Source organism: Pyrus communis, chromosome 2, assembly GCF_963583255.1.
Source record: "Pyrus communis chromosome 2, drPyrComm1.1, whole genome shotgun sequence".
NCBI classification, from domain to species: Eukaryota; Viridiplantae; Streptophyta; class Magnoliopsida; order Rosales; family Rosaceae; genus Pyrus; species Pyrus communis.
In genome coordinates, this window is record NC_084804.1 from 29831624 (window position 1) to 29858337 (window position 26714).

The 26714-nt window shown below is 35.3% G+C and overlaps 1 protein-coding gene across 1 annotated transcript; it reads right to left on the bottom strand.

Moving 5' to 3' along the window:
* Window positions 1-2819: 2819 nt before the first annotated feature.
* Window positions 2820-4155, bottom strand: LOC137721579 (protein CASPARIAN STRIP INTEGRITY FACTOR 1). The gene is made up of 3 exons (XM_068460672.1): window positions 3835-4155; window positions 3302-3357; window positions 2820-3163 (listed from the first exon to the last, which is right to left on the bottom strand). Exons 1-3 carry the CDS (start codon window positions 3914-3916, stop codon window positions 3023-3025), a joined length of 279 nt encoding a protein of 92 aa, XP_068316773.1. The 5' UTR covers window positions 3917-4155; the 3' UTR covers window positions 2820-3022.
* Window positions 4156-26714: the final 22559 nt, after the last annotated feature.

Here is a 26714-nt window from a genome sequence, read left to right on the forward strand (position 1 = left end):
AAAAACTTGCTTCAATAGTGAAAAATTGATAAGGCAATTGGTAGGAGGACATGTGGCATGGCAGCTGCCCCTGCCAATTATTGCAAGGGCAGGCGCCCTCAATTGCACCAGCAAACAACCATGGTCCCACCATGTGAAGAACATATGTGCCAAATAGAGCAACATTCCTGTTCTGCTTATTAGTTGGACTTCCAAATGTTAATTTGGTGAACAAAAGGGTATAAATAATATTAAATTTATATATTTTATCCTGCCACTTGCATCTTTATCGACTACCAAGATTTCTCTAAATGTATAAAATTACTAAAAAATACCTAAAAATTCCAAAAAAAATAAACCCAAAATTTTGTTTACAAATACCCAACCACATATTGTCACATCCCGGCCCGGTCACGTGACGGCCAACACGCCTTGATTTCGGTTGGGGTGTGTCACATATTAAAAACATAAATTAAAAAAATTAAAAAATTAAAAATATATTTGTAAATAGTAATTGTCCTTACCCTTTACTCCTTTCAAACTACTAAACGCATAAAGACAATTATTGTGTAGAGTGAAAAATAAGGCAATTTTTATTGCCCTTGCCCTCCAATTGTCATTGCCCTCCCCCAACCAAGAGGTGAAGATGCTCTAAGATGCAATCTTGTGGCCAAAATCCAGTTATGCATATTTGTGGTGTTTGACTGACTAGACTGTCTAAAAACAAACAAGCTGGGATGGCAATGGAACTTTTTAGAGAGATGGAACACAAGAAGTTGGGTATGAGTATTGGAATTTACAATATTGGCATCGAGGGTTTGTGCATAGCCCAAAAACATGAATCTGCGATGGATCTCTTTTGTGGTTTACAATCAAAAGTACTTTAACCTAATGTGAGGATGTATAATATGATAATTGTTGGACTCCTTAATGGAGGCATGATAAGAGAAGTAGAAAAAGTGCTTAGAGAAATGAAAGATAAAGGCTGTTCTCCAGGTGGTTGGACATATAACATGATCATTCGAGGGTTTATTCGTAACAATGAGACATTAAGGGCAATGGAACTTTTTCGCGAAATGGTGCAGAAGGGTTTCTCTGCAGATGCATCAACCACATAATTGATCGTTGATTTATTGTCCATATATAAAGTAAATCCCGCTTTGTTGCCATTGATAAAAGAATGATTAATTATGTGGTTAGTTCCAATCTTTGAAGCAGAGCCTTCTCAGTATTCCAATGACTTTTGAAGCTGCTGGACCTTTGTTAAGTCATGCAGGTATTATGTATATAATTTGTGAGAGAAGTCCATCAATTACTTTGTCATTCTTATGGCTGCAAAAGCATGTGGTTAATTCTGTAGATTTGATTTCAAACTTCTGATAGAGCTAATATTTCTTGTCACAGGAAAGTTATTGGTTAACTACTTTATATTACATGCTACTCTCTTATTTAAATTACCAAATCCCGCTTGTGGTTGTTGAGAATGAACCCCACATTGATAAGATGAAGGACCTTACATAAGCTTATAAGAGATTGGGCTACTCTCCATATTGCCAATTGGTTTTATGGTGGAACCCCTCAACTTTCTTTATGGTATCAGAGCAGGTTATCCTAATTGTGAAGCCTAACGGCCACACACGACCCACGTCAAGGCTGGTCTTTCTCAACGTGGTGTGGTGTACAGCACACAAAACCTTTCGATATAAGAAAGGGCCGTTCACTTGAAAGAAGAGAAGAAAGAAAGGAGGTCCGATGTGTTGTCCACGTGCTAGGCTTGAAAATTCACCATACACAAGGAGGCGTGTTGAGAATGAGTTTCACATTGATGGGATGAGAGACCTTACATGGGTTTATAAGAGGTTGAGCTACTCCCCATATTTCCAATTGATTTTATGGTGGAACCTCAACTTTTTTCAGTTTTTATAGTTTTCTTGCTATGGTTACGGTAACGTTGCAGTAAGAAGTTACCGCACGTATGATTTCTCACTTCTTTGGAAGGTAACCGTTTCTTTCTATCAAGTACTTTTCCCAGCATTTCTCTCACTTTCGCGTTCTTTCTTTCTTCATCCGTGCGTTAGGAATATGACATAAATACGGTGGCTGAGGTGTGGAAGAATACCACCAAGGATATTGCAGATTTCCTGTTGGGGAAGTACTTATCTAAGCCTCCGGTGTATCACTTTGGCGTTCTGTACCAATAATAGAATAACATGTATAGTAAAATTTTCACATGACATAGCAACTATGGGATCCCTATGGTATGTGTAAACTATTGCTTCAAACTAGGGGCCTTTTACTAATTCAAAGCAAATTGCCCAATACTGTCTTTTTATTTATTTCAGGAATTGCCAAATATTGTCAAGCACAAGAAACCATCAACATGCTTGTGGGTTGAGAAGAAAATTACATAATGAGGCATGCAACTTTAAAGTTAAGCAATGAAGCAATAAAAAGTGTGTGATAATGTAAACGCCTTAACAACTTAAAAAATGCAATTTCTATGCTGCTTTTAAAAGTTTATTTCATAAAACGGAGGGGAGCCTTTAATGTATTTTTTCATTTCTCATAATTTTCTCGTTAGTTTTAAAAACTACATTGTTTAACCTCTTGTGTTTCACTCTCTTTGGGGGAAGTGACTACCACCATCTTCTACTACCACTGCATCTGCCCTCATTGCAGCTACCACCACACCACAATCCCACCGCCAATTTCATCACCAACACCCTCACAACCACCATCGCTGCCTCCGCTACTGCCACTGCCATAGTTGCCTTCAACACTCCACGCCCCCACCCCACCATACCATGATTGGTCTCAATCCATTTTGCACATAAAAGTTTGAACGTCAAGTACATTTTAGTCATCATACACATGTATTACAGTTCAAAACTTAATATAAGTTGTCTATATATATCTCACATAAGTACACTAGGATTTCTTTTAAGACTTTACAGTACTGGATACACACTTCATTTATTTAATTAATACAATTAATTCACTAATCCGACTGCGAACACGGATGGCAAAAACCTTCACTATCATCTCAGTTCGGAATGAGCTTGAAAGGAGGCTTAACAAGAGCTGGTGCTGGATCATATCGCCCATAGTCTTTGGTGTTAGCTCTAAGCAGCCTTTCATGGATTCTGGCTACTTCTTTGTGGTTCAATGGCTTCCCTAACATTTCCTACGGCGTGAAAATCAGAAAACGAGTCAGAGGCAAAACTTAAAATTTCTGTACAAGTAATACTAATTAATTAGGAGGAGGAGGAAGAGGAAGGAGATCATAAACACCAGAATTTCTGAAGCCTTTCTAATTACAAACCTCTGTAGTTGCATCCATTTCTTTGGCAAACTTGTTGGCAAACATCGATTTTCGACCTGCAAATGCAGTTCTCATATCATGCATATTAGTGAAGGTGAAATCTCCTTTTCGCTTGCATAAATTAATATCTTGTTGCACAATATTTCTGGCTAGAGGAGTCTATCTATTATGGCTACTCAGACGTAATAAGTATTAAGCAAAAGATCAAATCAATGCAAATTAGCTACATTTTCATAAACATCGTAAATAAGGGGCTGCTGGTGCACTAGCTCCTAATTATGCATGAGGGCATAACTACAAGAAATTAGTGTTTTGCGAGGATGCTTTTGGTTACTAAAAATTGCAATTCTTGTCGTTAATTGTTTCATCACTGCAGCCCTTTTTTCTTGTATATATGCGTATCTTTATATATATATATATGTGTGTGTGTGTGTGTGTGTGTGTGTGTATAAACAGACATCTCTGACAAAGCAAGGATTCACATGACTAATTAAAACCAAAGGCTGCAGCGGAACACTTAACGAAAGACAAACCTGCTGCAAAAGCGGTTGATAAAAATGATGCTGAAATCAGAAGAGAGAGGATGCTGAACTTCTTGAGGAACATGAAAGCCATGTTGTTAAGCTACTTTGTTATTCTTGTTTCTGTCAGAAACGTTTTGTTATCCTTTAAGATGAGAGAATTTTAATGGACCAAATGATATATGCTTCCTACAACTTAATGCAAAGGAACATCAAATCGTCTACTTAGAGTGGAATTCCTAGAGATAAACAGAAAATTGACAGTTAATTATAAATTAATAAAAGCTTTATCCTTTTTAGCTTTGAATTGTAACGAAAAGGTGACATTGACCACTTTCCTGTTGTTGGGGGCACTAAGTCTAAGAAGTTAGTGGACTTTAGGGCTGGGTTCGGTTTTTTTCGGTTCGGTTTTTTCTCAAAACCGAAACCGAACCGAAATTTCGGTTCGGTTCGGTTCGGTTCAAATTTTTTTCGGTTTTTTTCGGTTCGGTTTTTTTTCGGTTCGGTTTTTTTCGGTTCGGTTTCGGTTTTTTTCGGTTTTTTTTTTTTTTTTTTTTTTTTTTTTTTTTTTTTTTCTTTCTCCCTCCAAAATTATTAAAAAAAAAAAAGGAAATATAAAAGTTCACATTCATATTAATAGGCTAGGCGGAATGAAAAATAAGGAGGAGGAGGGTTAGGGTTGTTTTGTTAAAAAGATTAAAAAATTAAAAAAAATCTCACAAATCCTGGAGGCATGAGGGTTCGAACCCATGCCTCCATGCTTGTAAAGTTTCACTGAAACCAACTTGGCAACAGGTTCTGTTTTGTTATGATTGTATGACTAAACTATTTATAAATATTCAAAAAAATTATATATATATATATAAATCGGTTCGGTTCGGTTCGGTTCGGTTTCCGAGCCTCAAAAACCGAAACCGAACCGGTCAGATTCGGTTCGGTTCGGTTTGACAATTTCGGTTCGGTTTTTTTTTCGGTTCGGTTTTTTTCGGTCTCGGTCCGGTTCGGTTTTCGGTTTTTTTCGGTTTTCGGTTTTTTGAACCCACCCCTAGTGGACTTATATAGTTAATTAAAAGAATAGTACTTAATGTATGACCCACAGTGGAAATTATCATGAAACCCCTAAATATCTTGGCAAAACATTGTTTATAACTAGCAATCAAAGTAATTATAAACTTTGAATATACAACAAAGATTTTTAAAAAGCAGCAAAAACACCAAGCCCAATAGGGCAATAAAAAAGAGCTAAAAACGGGAAAAACTATAGCGAAACCAGATTGAAAAAATCCGACATAAAATTTGGGACACCCCATCATGAATGACCATTTACGTTTTTCAGATTGCTGTACATGTTCAGTTCAGTTATGAGTAAACTCAAAAGGACTGAAATGGAAAATTTGGAAGGCATGTAGGCTGTGCTTGAATTAAAGAGAAACATTAGGTATAAAAATTGCTTTTATGGACGACCAATGCTTTCAATTATCTATAAAGACAAAGGCAACATACCAAATACCACTTAAAGGACACTCAACTGGTGGAGAATAAAGACAAGCATATCTGCACTGTAATATTTAAAATAATCCATCTTTCTTTCCATTTGGTTTCCAAAGTGGTGTTAGGGCAGCCTCTAACATAAGCAAGCCATTCCTACATTTGCCTTCAATAATTGGCCAACCTACTCCTTCCCTAATATCCGGTCAATTATCGTCTAATTTTGATCTTAGACTATGTTAGAATACCATATGATTAGTGGGAATGTGGGATGTTATGCACTAATTTGAGAAATTATAATTGAAACTGAGTGTGGGATATTTGTGATGTTTCCAATCAATCACTAAGATATCTCACTAGGATATTTGTGATGTTTCCCATCAATAACAACTATAGGTTAATTAAGTTCTTAAATTTCCCCCAAAAAAAAAAAAGTATAACGTTAATTATCATGTCAACATTATAAAATATTAACCCAAAATCATGTCTTATTTCACATATATATACATGTGTGTCACCCACTTTAACAACTAGTGGCAACTTTAATGTGAGTTATGCCAGTTGGTTAGATTAGTGTGTCCACATTGTTTACTCAAGCTCTTGCTCTTCCAAGTTTTAATCTCTCTTTCTTTGAATTAGAATAGTTTCACTTTGTAATAAAATAAAAAATAAAATAAACCTAACTAGTTGCAATTCATATTGCATTATTGGTTTTTGGTAGTAAAGTACTAAGAAGCATATGCAATGTAAATATTTCTCTTCTCTGTCACACTACTAACCAACTGTGTGTGTATAGGATAAGATTGTTTAAGTGCCAAATAATTGCATGGTTCATATATGGCTACAACCTTTGGTCATTAATTTTTATTTTTTTTTTCAATTTTTATATAATATCTCCTGAATCTCCTTTCAGAGATTGATTCTAACTTTTATTTATTTATTTACTTTGTTTATGTTTGATCATGGGAACATGAAATCTGAAAGGAGTAAAAATACATTTTAAAATAAATTATAAATCTTTTAGTGTTGATAATATCGTTTATTTATTTTTTTTGAAAAAAAAAAACTCTAAATAGCAATCAACAACCATCGACAAAATGAAAGAGCTTGTTAAAACAATTGTATCTAAATTGCAAAATAAATCTAAACCTGCCAAATGACCAATAACAAAATTCATACAATAAAATTAGTACCTTTATTTTGAAGTAAGCTAATATTGGATTCCAATAGCAAATTCAGCAATTCATTAGATTATTCCAATGTACAATAATGAATTATACTATTGTAGATGAGACTAACTTGTATTAGAGAATTTGTCAGGTTTGTGTGTCTAAATAGCATTGCCTATTTATCAATGACCGATTTAGTTTTAGGGAAATTTTATTTAAACTCATATAACCTCTTTCTACACCCATATTATTTTAATTAAACTATCAATATCTCTTTAAACCCAAATTTACTATCTACTCAATTCAATATGTGAACTTTACACCCATATAGAAAATAAACCCAAAATCAGTTGGAGACAACTCTGTTTCTAAAACTATTTTTTCATATTTGATTCTTAAATGTGCGAACTTGCTACTCCAATATTTTCTCATGAGAAAAGTGCCCATGCAAGAAGGTGATGATCTTCTCTTTTTTCTCGCTAGAGTAAAAAATATAGTCACATTGATATACATTGTTCTCATCTGTATAGGACAGATGATATTCATTGTCATCAATGTCCCAACCTTCTTTTGTTTTAGTGCCACAGAAAAACCATATTTGCTTAATGCGTCAATAATATGGTATCTGTTGTGTTGTTGTTCATTGGTTTAAATTGGAAATCATTGACAATTATTATTCTTGAATATATATCAAAGCAAAACTCGAGGACTTTATCAAAGTCGTGTTTGCTGTATTTCAAGTTGTTAGAAGTAAGAACAATTTTGCTAATTATCATTATGTTTCGGATTTGGACTTCACTTTTCTGGAGATGAATCCTTTTGCATTGGTTGATGGATGACACTGCTGCTTTCAAGAACTTCAAAAAGTACATTTCTTCACTTCAGTTGTTTATACCTTCTCTGTTTTTGTTATGTATATGCCAAGCTATTTACTAGTGTTTTAGCTTCATTATTTTTATGTTTCAGTTGGTGGCGGTATTGAATTCTCCCAATGCCTTTTGGAAGTGTTATGAGTCCTATAGAGAAATTTACTCACGGGCTAATAAAGACCTTCTTTGCAAGCATTCTACTTTTAAACTCTTAAAAAATTAAAATCAAAAGAAAAAAAACCTTGCATAATTGGTTTATATCTTATTAGTTGGAGGATTTGAAACTTCAAAATCATCATCTGTCGGTCAGAATGAACATATGATAAAGATTGAGTGATGATATAGTTTGATTATTGAGTGTGGATTTATTGATAAATTTAACTTTTATTATAAATTTCATCTTGTTCTTGATGGTAATTATTCAATAGGATAAAAAAGACAATTCACATTTAAAATTTAAGTTTGGTGTAGAGTGAAGTTATATGGGTTTAAATAAAATTTCCCTTGAATCCGAGATTATTTTGTTTTGCAAATGTATCAAATAAAGTAACCATGTATGTATCAAATAAATCAACGGCCTCTTTACATATTAGCCTAAAAATATGGATACTTTGAAAGGAAAAATTCCCTTTTATCTATTACTATACATACAATAGGAGAAAGAAACTCTATTAATTTTAACACATTGGTATTGTCATGAATTTGTAATATTTCAATGAAATAAATGAGATGTTGTCTAAGGACTACGTAGCTAGTGCCACTACTGGAAAAAATAAATTGCGAGACGAACAAGAACTGTCTCCTAAAGCCAACAGTCTTGAAAATTTACCTGATGGAAGTTCGTAGGTCAAAATTTGTTGTGTCAACGTTATCGTAAATATATTTTCCCAACGGCAACACGATTCCATTGGTTAACTTATACTTACCTGATGACAATTGCGACGACAATCTGATGGGCAAACTTGCATTGACTGTTCCTTACCCGACGGAATGATGTTTAATCGATGAAATTTTGGTGATCGTGTCAACATTGGTTTTAAATTTCAATAGTTTAAAGCGGCGAAGGCTGTTGTCAAATAGGTAACACAAAATTATTAATTTATGCTCTACGTCCAATTTCATCGGTTTAGTTGAAGTAAACCGACGAAATGATTCGTCTTGTAAAAGTAATAAACTTTAAAAAAAAAAATTAACATATTAATTAATCAAACATTATTAATGTTTGATTAATTAATTTTTTTTAAATTCACTTATTTAATATTAAAATAGTACACAATTATTTAATTGAAGTAATTGTCCCTCGCAAATTAAAAAAATAAACAACTGTCTTTTGAAAAATACCCACAAAAAAAAAAAAAAAAAATAGTGAAAAAATTCTCATAGCCACGTCCACTGCTCCCTCCGATTCTGAAATTCATTGGGCGGATTGTTTAGAGCTTATTGATGACTTTCTTGATCAGCACAGTAGTCGCATAGCTTGAACATCCACACTTTGAAATGTGCCATCCGCAACCCATAAATTTAGTCAAACGTTTGCGGTTCACCATAATCAATATCGAACTCGGTGTAAAATAAAAAGAAAAACAAACAAACATTAGTTATAAAAAACAATAAATTGCAAATTATACATATAAAAAATTAAACTTAATAAAAATAATATGTGAAAAAAATAAAACAATTACCGAGAGTTGTTCCATTAGGTCTTGCTTTACATTCCGGGGGATATGGTTCCATTTGTGGATAGTAATAGGGCACCGGGTACGAATGAGTGCACGTATGAGGCAGTCAACATAGCTCGAACTTGAGGACATGTTGGACGCCTATGTCGTTCGTCATAGTCAATTTTGACTCGTCCATTGACAAGAACAATGTGCCTAGACATCTATTTAAATAAATAAATTAGACTTTTCAAAACCGCAATTTATAATATAACCAACAAATTAATTAAAATACAATAAAAATAAAATTACTATAACAACACCCATCCCACTCCCCAACCCCGTCCCCCTCCCATTCCCCGTGACCCTTCCGACCCACCCCGCCCCCCTCTCCACCCAACTCCTCCCCTTCCCCGTGCCTCCTCACCTTGCCGGTCACCCTTCCCACCCACCCCCTCCCCCTCTCCACCCAACTCCTCCCCCCAACTTCTCATTTCCCTGTGTCCCCTCACCTTCCCCGTCACCCTTCCCACCCATCCCTCCCCCTCTCCACCCAACTCCTCCCCTTCCCCGTGTCCCTTCCCATTCCCTGTCTCCCCTCCCTTTCCCATACCCATAACCATACCCATAACCATACATGACACACCCCGACCCAATAACACAAGTTATGAGGCTGTAATGTGTTGGCCGACACTAAATTGACCATATGACCCCATCCGGAGATGACGTCACAAGCCAACTTAATGACAAAGCCAAGCCCACTCGTCTCCACCAATGTTCTCCTTATTCTCGTTATGTCCTGAAGGGGTCGATAAAACAAAATGTGAGTGGGCTAGTTTTATTACAATTATAAAACCATCATTTAAGCATAATAACCCCTGTTTTCAAAACATACATAACGAAAGCTATATAATAATACTATCGCAATAGTAAAATCTCATTCATTAATATCATCAAAAAACAATCAAGTCAAATCCATAAATCATACCTTCTGTCAATCGATCATGCTAGCATCCACTAGCATAAGTATAGCAAGCAAAAAATATACTAGCATCAACTAGTTAATCTCAATACCGGTAATAATAATCAACCCTCTAGCGTTTACTATGACAAATATCACTTGCAAATAAATCTATGACCGAAGATAGCTATATGAAATATCACGTGATGACCATGTTGTGAAAATAGATCATTGAATATCCAAAGATATTATCAAATATCATCACAAGTCTCGTCAGAAACTAAAATATTAATATGCATCCGCATATCAGGCATATATATATATATATATGTATGTATATATATGTATATGTATATGTATGTGTATATGTATATGTATATGTATGTGTATATGTATATGTATAACGTACAAATGTTTTAGTTTTTCGAAGGGGTCCACTCATAGATAAATAGAGTGCCCCTTGCAAATAGGCTCATTGTCTGTATCCTTCTGATCCTCTAACAATCCTGTGATAATTAATATAAGCTAATACAAGTTTAAAATATCAACATATGGAACATTGTCCAAATCTACCTTTTAGGCTTTGAATTTGCACAAACGGAGGGCACCACGAGATTTAGAACACCGAAAAACCTGGGGGTTAGGTCTCGGGTCTGTCAAGCGCCACGGTGCTCCGATCACACGCCAACACGCGTCGCCTTGGTGCTGTCGTGCCGGAAAACACGTGCCGCCGTGGGTGCGCTGTTGTACTCACCTCCGCAGTTTGGCGAGTAGACGTCACACTCATCGTTGCCGGTGCAACATGCCAGAGCAGTGAGGGTTTAAGACTGTTAATGGAATATACCTTTGCCGTTGGATGATTTCGTTAGAGTTAACGGAATCCTAAGTTCTACCGTTAAACTTAATGTAGATCGTCACGGGCAGCCGTCCGCCGCCGGAGCCTCACTGGAAACTGCAAAAGTTGCACTGAGGGCTGTAGAGGGTGATTTCAGTCCCAAATCTCACGAATTTCTCATCAAAACTCACAGAAAACATCAATTAAAGGCTCAGGGATTTACTTTGAACAGATTTAAGAGGAGTGGGGGTCCAATCTACCTCGGACTCGACGGTCCTACCTCGGACTCGACGGATTTCCCTTGAAAACCCTCGCCGGATTCTGGAAATAGGAAACACATTGCATGCATGTCAAACCTTAGCAAATTCGAAATAAAATTAACATGCAAGAAGGTATCTAAATACCTAAGATTGGTTCGAGTTGTTCTCGAGCTCCAGAAATGACAAACTTGCCGGAGTTTGCTCGGAGAAGATGATCGAAAACTGGGCAATTACACCGAGAGACATGCAGAGGTTTATAGCACGAATAAACAGGTTTAAACCTCACCAAATTCAGTCCCAATTGAAAAATAAATGAAATAAGAACACTGCAGAACTCAAATCAACCTTGAACTCGACGACTGTCTGGCTAAAATTCAAAGCCGAGGCTGGGCATGTAGGTTCAGAATATAATCGAGTTAAAGCACATGTTTTCAATCTCAAAATTCGAAGAAACAAACAGTTTCAACACATTTAGATTGAAGGAAGAGCAAGAATCTCACCTGAGATCAAGAGCTAGAGCTCGAAGCTCACGGGTTCCATGGCAGTTCACTGCCCATCGCTCTGATGATGCATGAAAAGGTACAGACAGGTTCCTCTCGTCTCAGAGATGCTAAATATATGGTTTTCAAGTTCGATTGATGAAAGAGTGAAGGTGAGAGTATGGATAAGGCTCTCGGCTTAGAGAGAAAGAAAGTGTTCGAGACTTAGAGAGAGGAGTGTTTTCAGAAAATGGGAAGGGAGAGAGGCCGGAGTGGGCATAACCCCACTTAAAAAAAAAATTTCGGTGAAATTACAAATTTGCCCCTCACTAATTGTTATTTTACAATTAGGTCCCCTAAAGTCTTGATTCAAAATTCGATATCAACGTTAAACTAACGTAGGAAAAATAAGATTATGAAACTTAAGAAAGTACAAGGATATAAATCTCGAGTCATGCTCGATTAATTAAGGCACCCACTCGAGGTAAAATAGTTGTTTCACATATATAGGGAATAAAATATAATATTTTAAGGTATGGATTGTAACAATACAAGTACGACGACAACAACAACAACAAAATAATTATATAGTAACAACACCGACAACAACAACAATAAAATTCTATAACAACAACAACGAAAACAACAACAATGTAAAAATAAATTTGATATACCTTTCAGAGAGATGGAGAAAGACAGAGAGAAATGGGTGAGAGTGAACTTGAATGATTGACAGAAATGGAGGAGTCTCAGTTTAATATATGGGATAACTGGCTTTACCCAAAGGAAGTTCGTCAGGTAAACCAACAAGTTTTAAACACGTGTTTAGCCGTTTCAACTTCCCCGACAGAAGTCCGTCGGTTAAGCCTATATGTTTTTAACACGTGTTTGGGCAGTTCAGTTTACCCAACGGAAGATCGTTGGTTATGTCAAAATATTAAAAGCAGCCAACTCAAACATTTTGTCAGAAGAAAAAAACGTGGGAGAAAGATCCTAGCTGACGGAATGTTTCAGCTTTCGTCGGGTAAATCCAAAATTTGCAGGGACGTTCGATTTTCCTGAGAAAAAAATGAGGGGAGTTTTTAAATGTTTACCCAACGAACCAAAGAGTTTGAACGATGAACAATATTAGGTTTGCTCGACGATAGGACCTTCCATCGGATAAAAGATTTGAATTAGGATATCCATTATTTTTGTAAATTAAGATAATCAATTTTCAAGATTAGGGGTAATGGAAGTGTTTTTCAACCCTCAAATAGCATAATTTATAAAAATAACTTAAATCATGAGTAATATAGCCGTTCGATCGTGATGCTAAGTTTGTAACCGTCCAACATTTTCAACCGATCCCTAGTCCATCCAAGTGTATTTGTCATGATTGTTGATGTATACGATCTCATGCTATGTTCAAACAAGTTTGACGGTTGGATCGTCGAAAACATGTTTGCGGAGTTTGACTCCTGACAATGCAAGTGATTCAACCAACACTTAGTGTTTCCATCCATAACACCATTAGGTGAAACTATGATTGGGCCTGTTTACAACACTTAGTGATTCAACCAACACTTAGTGTTTCCATCCATAACACTTTGTGTTTCTAATCCCTATTGTAAGTATTTTTATTTCATGATTGGGCCCGTTCATTGTATTATTTTGGAGTCGGTTATTGTTTTGGTAAAAAATGGGAAAGTTTAGAGATAAAATGACCGTTGAAAATTACATTTAAGTTTGTAACCGTTGAATAATTTTGTCATGTTATCTAACATCGAAATATTTTTTTGTGTAATTTTTGGTGTATACGATCTCATAGTTTATATGAATAATACTAACAGTTGGATTGTCAAAATAATTATATAGAGTCCAACAATCGTATATGGATTTGGATATGTGCAATAAAGCCATGATCTTAAAAGACGGAGTCAAAATAATTATATAGAGTCCAACAATCGTATATGGATTTGGATATGTGCAATAAGGCCATGAACTTAAAAGACGGAGCCTCCGTTGGGTAAACTTAAAATATGTGCCTGAAAAATACCCTAAGCCCTAATTTATGCTTGAAAAAGACCTTAATAAATTACTCGACAAACTGTTTATCGTGTAATATATAGCGTAATGTTACTTAAGGGACGGAGATTCGTTGAATAAGAGTGCACATGAATTTCCAATTTTCATTTTATCCTTCGATTTTCCCTCAATAGGTAGAGTCTAAAGAGACACATCATCCCCAATCAACTCAACAATGCTAGCTAGGATCCAAGTCATCAGTACAGTCAGCAATTACTTAGTGTAGAAGTTTTGTTTGTTATAACTGCATTGTAACTAATCATAGTTTAAGGTTAATTACTTACATTAGTTAATATCTAATCTTTATTAGCTGACTTGTATAAATACCATCATGTAAAATCAATTTTAATCAATGAGAAACATCTTTCCAAATAGAGCCATACCCAACACATTGTCACATGCATTCTTCTCAATATGCCTGAGATCCGTAGTGTGTCTAATTTTCAATTTTGACCAATATTCTAAGTCAAAGAATATACCTTTTTTGGTCCAATTAAGATGTTCCACTGCTCTCGAACCTTCATCAAATTGGAGCGTATTCAACTTGGCGAATATTTCATCTCCAGATAATTCTCGTGGTCTAGTTCGATACTCTATTTTCCCATCAAAAGCTTATGGCTTCACACACCGCTCATGATTCTAGAGAAGCCACCTGCAGTGATCCAAGTAGCATACCCTTTCAGTGTGCCAAAAGAACAATGTGTCATCGCCGCATATTGGGCATGCCATATACCCTTCAGTAATGAAGCTGGACAACATACCATAAGCAAAGAAATCATTTTTGTCCACATTACTTCAACTCTCAAAGTGAACATTTCCCTCGTCGACTTGTCATACGTTCGTACACCATTTTTCCATAATTTTATCAACTCATCTATCAATGGTTGGAAATATACATCAATGGAATTGCTCGGAGATTTTGGCACTAGTATTAAAAGACTCATGATTGTAAATTCTTTCTTCATGCATCTCCAAGAGGGAAAATTATAAGAAAGAATGACCACCGGCCAATTGCTATGCTCAGTGGAAAATTTTCCAAATGAATTGAAACCGTCAAAAACAAGTCCTGGTCTTACATTCCTTGGCTTTACAACAAAATTAGGGTAGATTTTATCAAATTCTTTCCACGCATCGCCGCCAACTGAATGCCGCCACACGTCATCGTCAACCCGTCCCTCTTTATGCCACCTCATATCATATGCAGTATGGTTCGATATGTACATTCTCTGTAATCTTGGTGTGAGGGAAAAATAACGCACCTTATTTGGAATCTTGTTAATTTGATATCGAGGCTCATTTCACTTGGGAATTTGTCTAACTTCTCAAAGACAGTAGAACAATATACAATTGTTCTTCCATGCATGGATCTTGTCATCTCCTAAAACCGAGATCTTTCAAGATCTTTTTTGACCCAGAATGATTTAAAGGTGCATTTGGTTTTGGAAGCATATGTTTGAGAATATCCATCATCATATCGAAGTTTCAATTGGTAATATTACATTGGATTTTCATGTGCATCAACTCTACAACGGCTATAAGGACAGAAAAATATTCATAACCATGGTACAATTCTTGCTCAGCTTCCTTCAACAGTTTATCGTACTTATCAAGGTCAGTGACAACACCTCCTCTTCCATATTCAGTTCAACATTTGGAAAAAGCATCCTTCAAAATGTCCATCACTTGGTCATCATCAACATGACCAGATGTAGAAAGTTCATGAAAAATTATCCCACTGCCGAGACACTGGCATTGTAATGGGCGGTTCCCCATGATAAGTCCAGTTGCTTTAATTGTGTATCATCCCATTCGAATACAAATGATATTGGGCTTCATCCATTATCATCCACAAACAATTATTACATTTCACACACAGACGCCGAATACGGTTCTGAGCACTAACTCGGTTCCTTGCAAATTTAATAAAATCATCAATCCCATTCATATATTGCACAGAACTTCGATTTTGTAAATTAATCCACTCCTTGTCCATCGCTCTTGTATTGAGAAATTAAAGTCATCAAAATAATTTTAAATCTGCTTCCTCGCCCCTTTATGCTTCATGTTAAGATCCTATCCTATTCAAAATTGTACTTTATGTGTTACGGTTTGCAAATCACTTTACTATTTCCAAATGCAAAAAATTCGGTAGCATCTCCCCAGGTTCCCCAAGTGTATAACATGGATATTATAGACACTATGCACTCGAAGAACAATATGAGGATACAACAGAACTTTTCACAACCGAAACTTAGCCAAGCTCATCGCAAACCCTAAAAACATACTAGTGCACTCCCGAACTGTCTGAACTGGACAATTCAAGATTAAGTTAGATCGTAGAGCCACATACTGCATCTACATGCGTGTCCAACAAAATCTCAAATGGGTATAAGGTATATTTCAATTTTATTATACAAATTTAATCTACATTATTAACTTCGTATAAATGGAATGAAATTTTAACAATTTTCACACCACGAATTTCTACACTAATAATGCTGCACAAATTAAATTTCCCTAATCTCAGTAATGCTATACAAATTAAATTTCCCTAATCCACATATATTTCAAAAACAACAACTAAAAACTTCACATCCTACATAATTCAACATATACAAATATCACCACAAGTAAATAAATTTAGGCTTCCTACTAAAAACGAATCATAAATAACACATTCGAAGGAAAAAATAATGACAAACACAAAATAAACTAACCTTCAAATATTTCGAAGAGGAAGAGATGTAGAAAGATGCAACGAGATGTGTGTATGAGAGAGAGAGAGAGAGAGAGAGAGAGAGAGAGAGAGAAAGAGAGAGAAGAGATGGAGGGAGAAGCAGTTGGGGGGCTACAAAAGGTATAGCAATGAAAAAGGATGAAGGGGAAAAGGGGGAAGAAGGCCGCAGACTCTGAGCTAAAAGGTCACCTACAATTTACCCGACATAAGCATTCGTCGTTAGGATTTAAATACCTCGTTGGCAAACCTAAGCTTTTTACACGTCATTGATATTCTTTTCTAGGCTAGCAGTATTCTATACGTGACGGAATGTCCGTCAGTTGAATTTTATTTACTTGACAAACACGTTGTCCGCCAAATAAAACTATATTAATTGCGCGCCCAAACGTTTGCCTGACGGAATGCAGTTTACCTTAGAAAATTGTGCTGTCTCAAAAGACTACTCAGTAAACCTAAAGTGTTGACTGCACTAACGCTACGAACATGTGGTTTCATCGGGATAGAAGAGTTTAATTGAAGAAATTTGGCTTGTCCCCTAAAATTTGGGAGGGCAAGCCTTATTTTCTGGTAGTGTGTGCTGTTTCTAGCTAGCATTAATGCAAGAACCAACTTTTCCAAGTGGCGTTTTGTGAAAATTTTCAAATTATTGAGCTGGAAGCCAATAGCATGGTTTTCGTAGAAAGGAGACGAGTCTGTGTGGCTACTATAGTTGCTAACTTCAGCTTCGGTGGCTTCATGAGCCTTGCCCTCCAAGGGTGAACTGAGAAATTTTTAACTTATAGAGTTGGTAGCCAAACGCGTGGCTTTCATAGAAAGCAGACGAGCCCATGTAGCTACTATAGCTATGCAACCCGGCTTTGATGGCTTGACGAGCCTTGCTCCCCATGGGCGAATTGTAAAACTTTTAACTTATAGAGCTGGCAAGTGGACACGTGGCTTTCATAGAAAGCAGACAAGTCTACGTAGCTATTATAGTCGTGCATCTCAACTTTGACAGCTTCACGAGCCTTGCCTTCCCGAGGCGAATTGCAAATTTTGACTTATAAAGCTGGCAGCCAGACGCGTGGCTTTCATAGAAAACAGATGAGTCTGCGCAATTACTATAGTCATGCATTTCAGCTTTAGGTCTTGCACAACTTTCAGCCATAGATTGTTGACCGGATGCGTTACTTTTAAATAAGTAGTCAGCTTCGCATAGTTTTTGAAGGTGTCAGCCTACTGATTACCTAGGGCTGCTAGTCAATGGGTTGTCGACCAGGTGCCTTATTTACAGAAGCAGATTGTCCGCATGACCATTTTAGGCGTTAGTCCTAGTTCTCGGAGGCATTTGAGGCATAAGTTGTGTGCAAGATTGTGACTCAGTGGCTTAACCTTCCAAGGTGCTGGTTCCCTAATCCTCTAAGCCACATGTAGCTTGCTACGAATTTTATGGGCAACAATGTAACTGATTTTGCAGGTTGCGTGACTAGTATTGCAACACTTTAGAGTCGAGTTACGTTCATGAAAATTTCACATTGTGGGCAAGCCATTCTGTCATACGAATCTTTCATTGAAATTGAATCCTTCAGTTGGCTAAGGCTTTGAACAAAAGACTATTGTTGCTTGATAAGATTTTTACCAAGTGCAATGTAGGGATAAAGACACTTAAAAATACTTACAAGAGAACAAGGAAGTTGGAGTATAGTAGGCTCTAGCAAGGTCGTTCTCCACAGGGATTGAATGAATAATTTATGTAAAAACCAAATCTGAAATAATTATTTGAAAACAAAGTTTGAAAAATGTTGATTTTATGACCCAAGATATTAAAAATTAATTTACTTAAAAAGATTAAAGAACTGAGCAAAGTAAAGAAAACAAAAGAAAGCAGTTTTGAAAATCAATTTAAGCACTAAGGTCCACCGTCACCCTAACTTTACCAGTTACTTATGAATTACATATGCAACTTTGAAGGTTAGGTTTTCGTTATGCATATTCTCCTTGTGATATTCAAGCAAGAAAGTATATCTAACATGCAATCCATCGGTAATATTCAGATCAAATGTAAACATGCAAGACTCATTAAGCTTTATGAAAACCTTTTGAAAAACCATGCAACCTTTAAGAGCGTGATATTTGCCTTAATTGAAATTACAATTATCAATCACAAGAAGTCATACTCAATACTCTGGTGATATTTCGACCAAATTGCATCCAATTATTTATCTAAACATTTTAATGGTAGTTATGCATTAAGACATAGAGACAATTTAAACATAGTGATTAATAATTCAAAGTATGCATACATAATATCATAAGCATTTGAATAATATTCATGCTAAGGCTCATGGTCTCCCCCTAATAAAAAAAATTACTAGCGCACAATCATAAGGGAAAATATTATTAAGAACATGGATAGAAAACACCTTGTAAATAAACTTGAATAGTCAAAAGTTTCTCCAAAGTAGTGAGTCTTTAACCTAATGGCCAAATAGCCTTATTAATAATACTACTACAAGATAAAATCATACCTAGAAAAAGTCTTAGAATAAAACTAGGAAACATAATAAAATAATAAATTAGCAAATGAAAAGGTTTCCTATTTAAAGTCAAATTCGGACTTCTTAGAAAAACAAAATTTTGACCGCCAAATCAACTCTGATTTGGTCCAAAAAGGTCTCTTTGAAAGCTTAAGACGTCCCCAACAAATCTTCGAAAGAAACTTTCCTCAAATATGCCATTTTGACCCCCAGAATACCCAAAACGTTCATAAACGTCAATCTAGGAAAGTTGCGTGCTGAGCCTTCTTTTTTTCACCACGGTCAAACGGCTTAGTAGAAAAATCTAAAATTTTGACACAATCATCTTGAAGGACTCACGAATCTACTTAGAATTCTCCAAAGTTCCTTTGTTTGATCATTTTATGCCCAAAGTAGATTCACATGTCCTGTAATTGAAATATAGAACAAAGTATCAAATTCAACCAAAAAAACCAATAAATTATAACTAATAGGGTAAAATATATTGTATAATATCAACTCATCAAATACCCTCAAACTTAGCTTTTTTCTTGTACTCAAGCAAAACAAAACTTAGAAACAAAAATAAAAACTAACAAACCTAGCTACAACAAATTTTCATTTTAAGTTGCAATCCATAGAAAAGTTCAAAAATAAGAACATCTTTCCAAAAGTTCCAACGAAGCCCACCACAGAGTCTAACCCCTACCACTCGTCATCTTATATATATATATATATATATATATTTTTTTTTTTGTTCTTCTTATTTATTTTTAGTAATAGTAGTGGTTGTGCAATGTCAATTCACTTAAGCTTTCAATTCAACCCATGTAACGAGCTTTAGGTCAATGACTCCCAAATCATAAGGGTTTAGGGCACAAGGTGTAGAACAACCCTAAGGGCTTACTAACTCGAGCTAAAAAGGCTACAAAACCAACTAACCACCTTGTCTCATGCATGAGATTATTATTTAACGTGAGAATCACTGTTGATGAGGTAGGACTGACCCGATCTCTGGTGGAACAATTATTACTTTATTCACAACAAAAACTAGACTTCACTTTATGGAGAACCAACAACAACAACAACAACAACAACAACAAAAAAAAAAAAAAAAAAAAAAGGGGCAAAAAATAAGCTCTTCAAACTCACTCCCACAAACTATGTTGGTGTGAATGTGCAAATTTTCAAACTATAACTCATGAATTAGTGTCAAAACAACGATACATAGAAAAGAATGAAAATAATATAAGGATATTATAAGGACAACGTGGGATTAATCTTCACCCTGTCCATTTGTTCGAACGTTTAAAATAATATAAGGATATTAACTTAAAAAGAATGAAAATTTTAGCTTACACAAAAATAAAAAATCCTAAAATCTATTTCCCACCCCAAAACTTAAATTGCACATTGTCATCAAGGTGTGGAAATAAATAAAAATAAAAATAAAGAGGCAAATTGGGACGACAAAAAGAAAAATAAAAATAAACAATTTATTTATTTATTTATTTTTATTTTTTGAGGAAGAAAGAAGATTAAATTAAGGAGAAACCTCGGAGACACCCAAGGCATCGAGAATCATACAAGAGAGCATTTTTTGATTGGGTAGGAACACACCCAAAACAAATATATAAATTAGTACAATTATGCCCAAGAGAAGTGATGGCATCTGTTGTGAGGTTTGCTTCGTTGTAGACATGATTCCATTCTACCAGCTCAAACGAAGAGGCAAGCCATTTAATGTCCTCAACAATGGACCTAATTCTCCATGGTACTGCACACTTTCTAGAAGCTGCATTAATGACCACCTTCGAGTCTCTTTCCACCAAAAATTTCCTGATTTGAAATTGTTTGGCCAAAGGAGAGCCTGAGCTTCTATCATGGCGATAATGTTTGGTCCAAGATGTTGAGCACTCACGAGAGAAGGTTGCCACTGTTGATTTTTGATTATAAAACCTCAGCAGCAGAAGTGTCCTACACTAATCCATCAAAATTGAGCTTATAAATGTCTTCTGCAGGCGCTTTCCAACTAATGGTGTTGCTTGAGATCTTAGTCTTCCTTGGTTTCTGTTTCAAATTAGCCTTCAAGAACTCTTTACCAATTGTAGCTAATGCCATCACATAGCGAGTTGGATGAGGTTTAATCTATTTATTTAATCTATTTAAAAATAAAATTATTTCTATTATTCCACATATGACAACAAAGAATTAGGATTTTACTAAGATTAGAAAGATCATCTTCATATAACGCTAACATCCCCATTAACCAATCATTCATATTTGTAATGGATGAGGGTGGAGACATGTTATTACAAAGCTTCCAAGCTTCTTGAGCATGAGTAAAGTAAACAAAAGGTGTAGTTGATCCTCCTCTACAATATTGCATAGGGGCAAAGAGTTTGACCATTATTATGATACTTATTCTTTTGAATGTTGACAATCTATTTCTTATAAGCAACCAAGCAAAAAATTAACTTTATGTGGAATAATAAATTTCCACACTTTTTTAGTAACTCTTTGAAAGATTTATTGTGGGTATCATCAATTTGAATCCAAGCAGCAGATTTAATTGAGAAATTTTCATTAGGTGACGGTCCCTAGATAAACTCATCCTTCATATCTCTTAAAGGGATAGGGATGCCAAAAATTTTATTTGCCACATCATTAAGCAGCAATTGAAGAATTAACTCCTTTTTCCACAATTTATCTACCATCACATCACTAACTTTCAGATTTAAATGTAAAGAGTTTATTAATTGATCTTAAATGAGTGTAGACAGTAGAAAAGGAAAAACCCAATCATGGGACTAAAACAATATGTTTTGACCATTTCCAACAATCCATCTCATTCCTTTTTAAAGGATAGGTTTACTAGCCATAACTCCCTTCCAAGCCATAGACTGATTTTGTTTACACTTCACACTACAAAAGGTTTCATTTCTTAGATATTTTGCCTTCACAATTTTAACCCACCAATTGTCATTATCTGAAATAATTTTCCAAGCAATCTATGCAAGGAAGGCAAGATTAAAATCTTCATCTTTTGTAATCCCCAATCCCCATAAAGACTTGGGCAAACATACATCTTTCCAAGCCATAGGGGAGAAATTAGATTTTTATTCCAGAGAAATTTCCTACACTGTCTATTGATGGCTTTGGTAACTTTCGGGAGGCATTTAAAGCAAGCCATAGTATGATTGGGCATACTAGCAAGGCTTGATAAAGTATTAGTTTTCCAGCCAGCAAGCTTATTCTGGATTCTCATGATGAATTCTTTAGCATTAGCAGGGTCTTTCCAAAATATAATATTATGAGTGCCTAGATTTTTACCAATTGTTATCTTATATATGTTAAATATGCAATATGTTCGCAATGTCATTTCTGATTACATTAGAAGTATTTTGAGAAAAGTATTAAGGATGATTTACGTAAATTGATTTTCTGAACTGAGACTTCAACAAAAACATTAAGGGTTTTCTTGATGCCTCTTGCACTCTTGTAGACGCTCTTACCAAAAATTAAACAGTCGTCTGCAAACATCAAGTTAGACACTATGACCAAAAGGAGAAGAGAGCACCAATATGGTTAAGTTCTTTCAGCAGGAAAGTTAAAGTGTATAATAAGTGGCTCCATGCAAAGGATAAGAATATAGGGGGGGACAAGGGGTCGCCTTGTCTAATACCCCTCGTGGGGTAAAAATAAAAAAAATAAAAAAACCCTGAGGAGTCCCATTTAAAAGAATCGAGAAATAAGAAGAACTAATACATTCCATGGCTCTCTCGATCCAAGTAGCGTGAAAGCCAAATTGTTTTAAAGTGCATTTGACAAATTGCCAGTCCAAGAGATCATAGGCTTTTTCCAGGTCAAGTTTAACAGCGATTTGACCCACCCTGCCCTCTTTCAATTTAAAACTAGTAAAAAGTTCATCAGCAATCAAGATGTTATCATGAATAGATTTTCCAGGGCCAAAAGCTCCTTGGTTATTTGAGATTCATCGCTTCAGTAGAGTCTTGAGTCTAGTTACCATAATCTTTGTTATTATATGATAACTACCATTACACAGACATATAGATCTAAAATGATCCACCGTTTCAGGGTGATCAACCTTGGGTATTAGAACAATATTAGTATGATTATTAATTAACAATTCAGGCTGATCCATGTTCAAAAAAGTCTTTGATCATATTAACAACATAATCTTTAACATGACTCCAGCATTCATGATATAATATTAGCGTGGAGACCATCAGGACCAGGAGCTTTTAAGCTCCCAATAGCTTTCACAGTCTCAAAAATTCCAGCCTCAGTCATAGGCCTTATGAGGAAATTGTTTTGTTATTCTGAGATACAAGGATTTACAACACTTATGAAGTCATCCACCTTATCTCTACGACTTTGAAGGGTGCTGGTGAACCTTTGTTTAGACTTTTGAATAAATAAATGCTCTATTTCCCACCAGTTACCATGATCATCTTTAATTTTTATGTTTTCATTTCTTCTTTTCCTTACAGTGGCTTCGGTATTGAAGTACCTGGTATTTCTATCCCCAAGCTGTAGCCAGTTAACCTTGGCTCTTTGAGCCCAGAGAATTTCCTCATCCTTGTACAAAGCAACGAGGGAATCATTTAATTTCCTTTCCTTCTCCAACCAATCATTCCTATTAGGATTTTTCTTGCAATTCTCCTGAGCAATTGCCAATGATATTTTTTAACGGTTCACTTTGGAGCTCTTTTATCTTCTTTGTCACATTACCAAAGATATTTTTGCTCCATGTTTTTGCTTTGAATTTAAAAGAATTAGCACAAGCTCTGAACATATCACTTGGATGACCCTGAAAATTAGTCAACCAACTTTCTTTAACCAAATTGGAAAAATCAGGATGATTAAGCCAAATAGCTTCAAATTTGAAATTCGTTTGGAAGTTAGCAGTCTTGTCCAAAAAAGTTAGTTTAACTGGGCTATGGTTAGAGTCAAAAATAGGAAAGTTATGAACCCTATACTTAGGGCATTGATACAACCACTGAGAGTTGGCCATAACTCCATCAAGCTTTTCAAATATAACAGTATTGTCCTTATGACCAGTAGTCCAGGTAAGCGGAACGCATTATGACTTGAGAGGCCTCCCTGATTCTGGAAGTCCACAAATTGTAACATGTAGTTTGTGACTACTCTTTGACCCACCCTCCTTTTTCATTTAAACTAGTAATGGCTACCGCATCTGCATGTGCATTTAGAGTAGCATAAATACCTCTTCGGTCAACAAAGGTAGCATATTGTTTGAATAGCTCACGTTTTTCACTTGGATCATCAAATATAATATCAAAAGCCTCAAGTACTCCCCTCATTACTTCCTCATCTTCATTAGGGGCCTTTCTAGTTGTACATCCTAGTGCCATTTGTCTTAGATATTCTCCATCATAGAAACACGGAGTCTAAGCAAATGCTAGACAATGTAACGGAATGTTCATCTTTTCCCATCTACTAACCACAATTTCCTCAACATTAGAAAAATATTCGTGCACTCTATCTCTTGTCATTATATCTTTTATTTCACCAAGCATACTATCCATTTTTTCATAAATTTCACCCATTCTTTGTCCATCACCATCACTGAATTTTACCAGCAAATATATGGTATTTGTAATCTTTATGACAGAATCTACCTCATCCCAAAATCTATTACTTTGCACGAGCTCAACAACTTTGGCCGCTTGGTGCGTGTGTTTACATCTTGATTTTTAACAAATCTTTCCATGCTTTGAGAACAATTGTAGTTGCTAAGGCCTCTTTACATATACTAAGTCTCTTCAACAAAATATAATGAGATGCAAACCTAGTTTTCGCAACTTTCAATAACTCCAACTTAGAATAACTCCTGAACATGGTCGAAGCATGAATATGGTTTAAATAGAACTTGACAATTGACTTTCCTTTTTTGTAAGTGCTCCTAAGCCAATCAAAATTTTCTACTAGATCTTTAAAAATGAGATTTAATGTATGAACAACACATGGAGACCAAAAGATATGTTTGTGTACCTTTTGAATTTCTTGTCCGGAAGCAACACAATTCTTTGCATTATCGGTTACAACTTGAATGACATTGATTCCCCCCACTTGTTCAATTTCTTTAAGCAAATAATCAACAACTCTTTACACCACTTTTTGTTACTCCTGAAAAATCATCTGCCTACAAGAACTTTTTGTTACTCCTGAAAAATCATCCGCATACAAGAACATACATCCTCGACTGTTTACTGCAACAACATTAATGAGTGGATTGTACTTCATGTTTGACCATCCATCTGACAATATGGATACCTCGTGTGTGAGCCATGTCTCTCTAACAGGTTTCAACTCATTTTCAATACCAGTTTTGCATGCATCAAGTAGAGTGGTTCTATCTCTTTCATACCTAAGAGCCTTGTACCCTTTAGGTCCATTGTTTACGGCAGTGACCATCTCATGGAATTGTGGATTCCTCAATATATATATTGAACAGTATGGCATTAGTAGAAAACACTCTAATAACCCTCATGTCAACTGCTTCTCTAGCTATAGTTAGCATCGCTTATTGAATCGGGTTTGTTGTTTCAACTTTGCCACCACCCTTGATATTTTCCTCCTATCGTGCTTTGTTTCTCAAATTTTGAAGTAACTCAAAATTTTTCTGAAGTACACCACAACGAGCAATATTTGCACTTTTTTAGACTAGCAGACCTAAAGTAAAAAAAGTAAAAGAAAATAATAATAATAATAATAATAATAATAATAATAATAATAATAATAATAACAATAACAATAATTAATGAATAAATAATAATTTTTGAAATATAATTAGTACCTATGAGATGATAACTAATGCGAGTTGTAGAAAATTCGTATGCCTTCTTGCAGTAATTACATCTCCATTGTTTTGTCTTACCCGATGTCTCAAAAATGACTTCACTTACTAATAGGGGTTTCACCCTTGTTTTAGCATTTTCGGGCAGTGAAGTTTGTTGCGGAGTCCGCCTTGATGATTGAGGTTGATTCGGTATATTCCTTGATTGTTCAATTTCTGTGCAAACATCTTCTTCATTCTCGTTGGATGAGAATGAGTTGATATCATGTTGGGGTATTTCTGGTTCCTCTATTCTTCTGTTGCCGAAAACCTCTAAACAACAATTGTGCATAAATTTATACTCATATTTGTTTATTAGGTTAAATGTATTTTGTAAGACATATACCTAAGGACCTTAACCATTCGATGCATGTACCATATTTATTTTCGATGCATTTATGCAGTCATGTTCTTTGTTTTTATTTTGATGCATGTACAAACCATGTTTGTTTTTATTGCGATCCATGTACCCAACCATGTTCTTTGTTTTTATTTTGAGGCATGTACCAACCATGTTTGTTTTTATTGCGATTCATGTATCCAACCATGTTACAAATCATTGCTTACAAATAATTGCTTACAAATCATCAATGCTACAAAGTAAAAATGATTGCTCATAATAAGTAATACTATAAAATATAATTATAAAAGTATTATTATCAATATTTTTATACACAAACTAATTTACATTCTTTAATGAATTTAAAAGGAATCGAACTGAAAACCGTACTGTCTATGTGTGCTCTCTGGCGAATTATACCTTAGGTTCACTAACCGAATCGAACTGCGAACTCAAACCGTACTCTATATCTGGCAACTATGATTTAGATCATGGATTATTTATTTATTTATAGCATTTAAACTTTCTAAGATTTCGGTCTATATTTGGTGGTTTTGTGATTCATGGTTGTATTTCGATTTTTGAGTTTTTCTTCTTTCTCTCTTTAATACTTTTCATGTGTATTCACTTGGGAAAAATACTTAAGTCTTA

What these genes read in the sequence shown, in the direction of transcription:
- LOC137721579 (XM_068460672.1), bottom strand. Translation starts at nt 3,916, where the DNA reads ATGGCTTTCATGTTCCTCAAGAAGTTCAGCATCCTCTCTCTTCTGATT. An exon ending in ATCAACCGCTTTTGCAGCAG is followed by an intron (nt 3,358 to 3,834) that starts GTTTGTCTTTCG and finishes CTGCATTTGCAG; the next exon opens with GTCGAAAATCGATGTTTGCC. An exon ending in AAATGGATGCAACTACAGAG is followed by an intron (nt 3,164 to 3,301) that starts GTTTGTAATTAG and finishes TTCACGCCGTAG; the next exon opens with GAAATGTTAGGGAAGCCATT.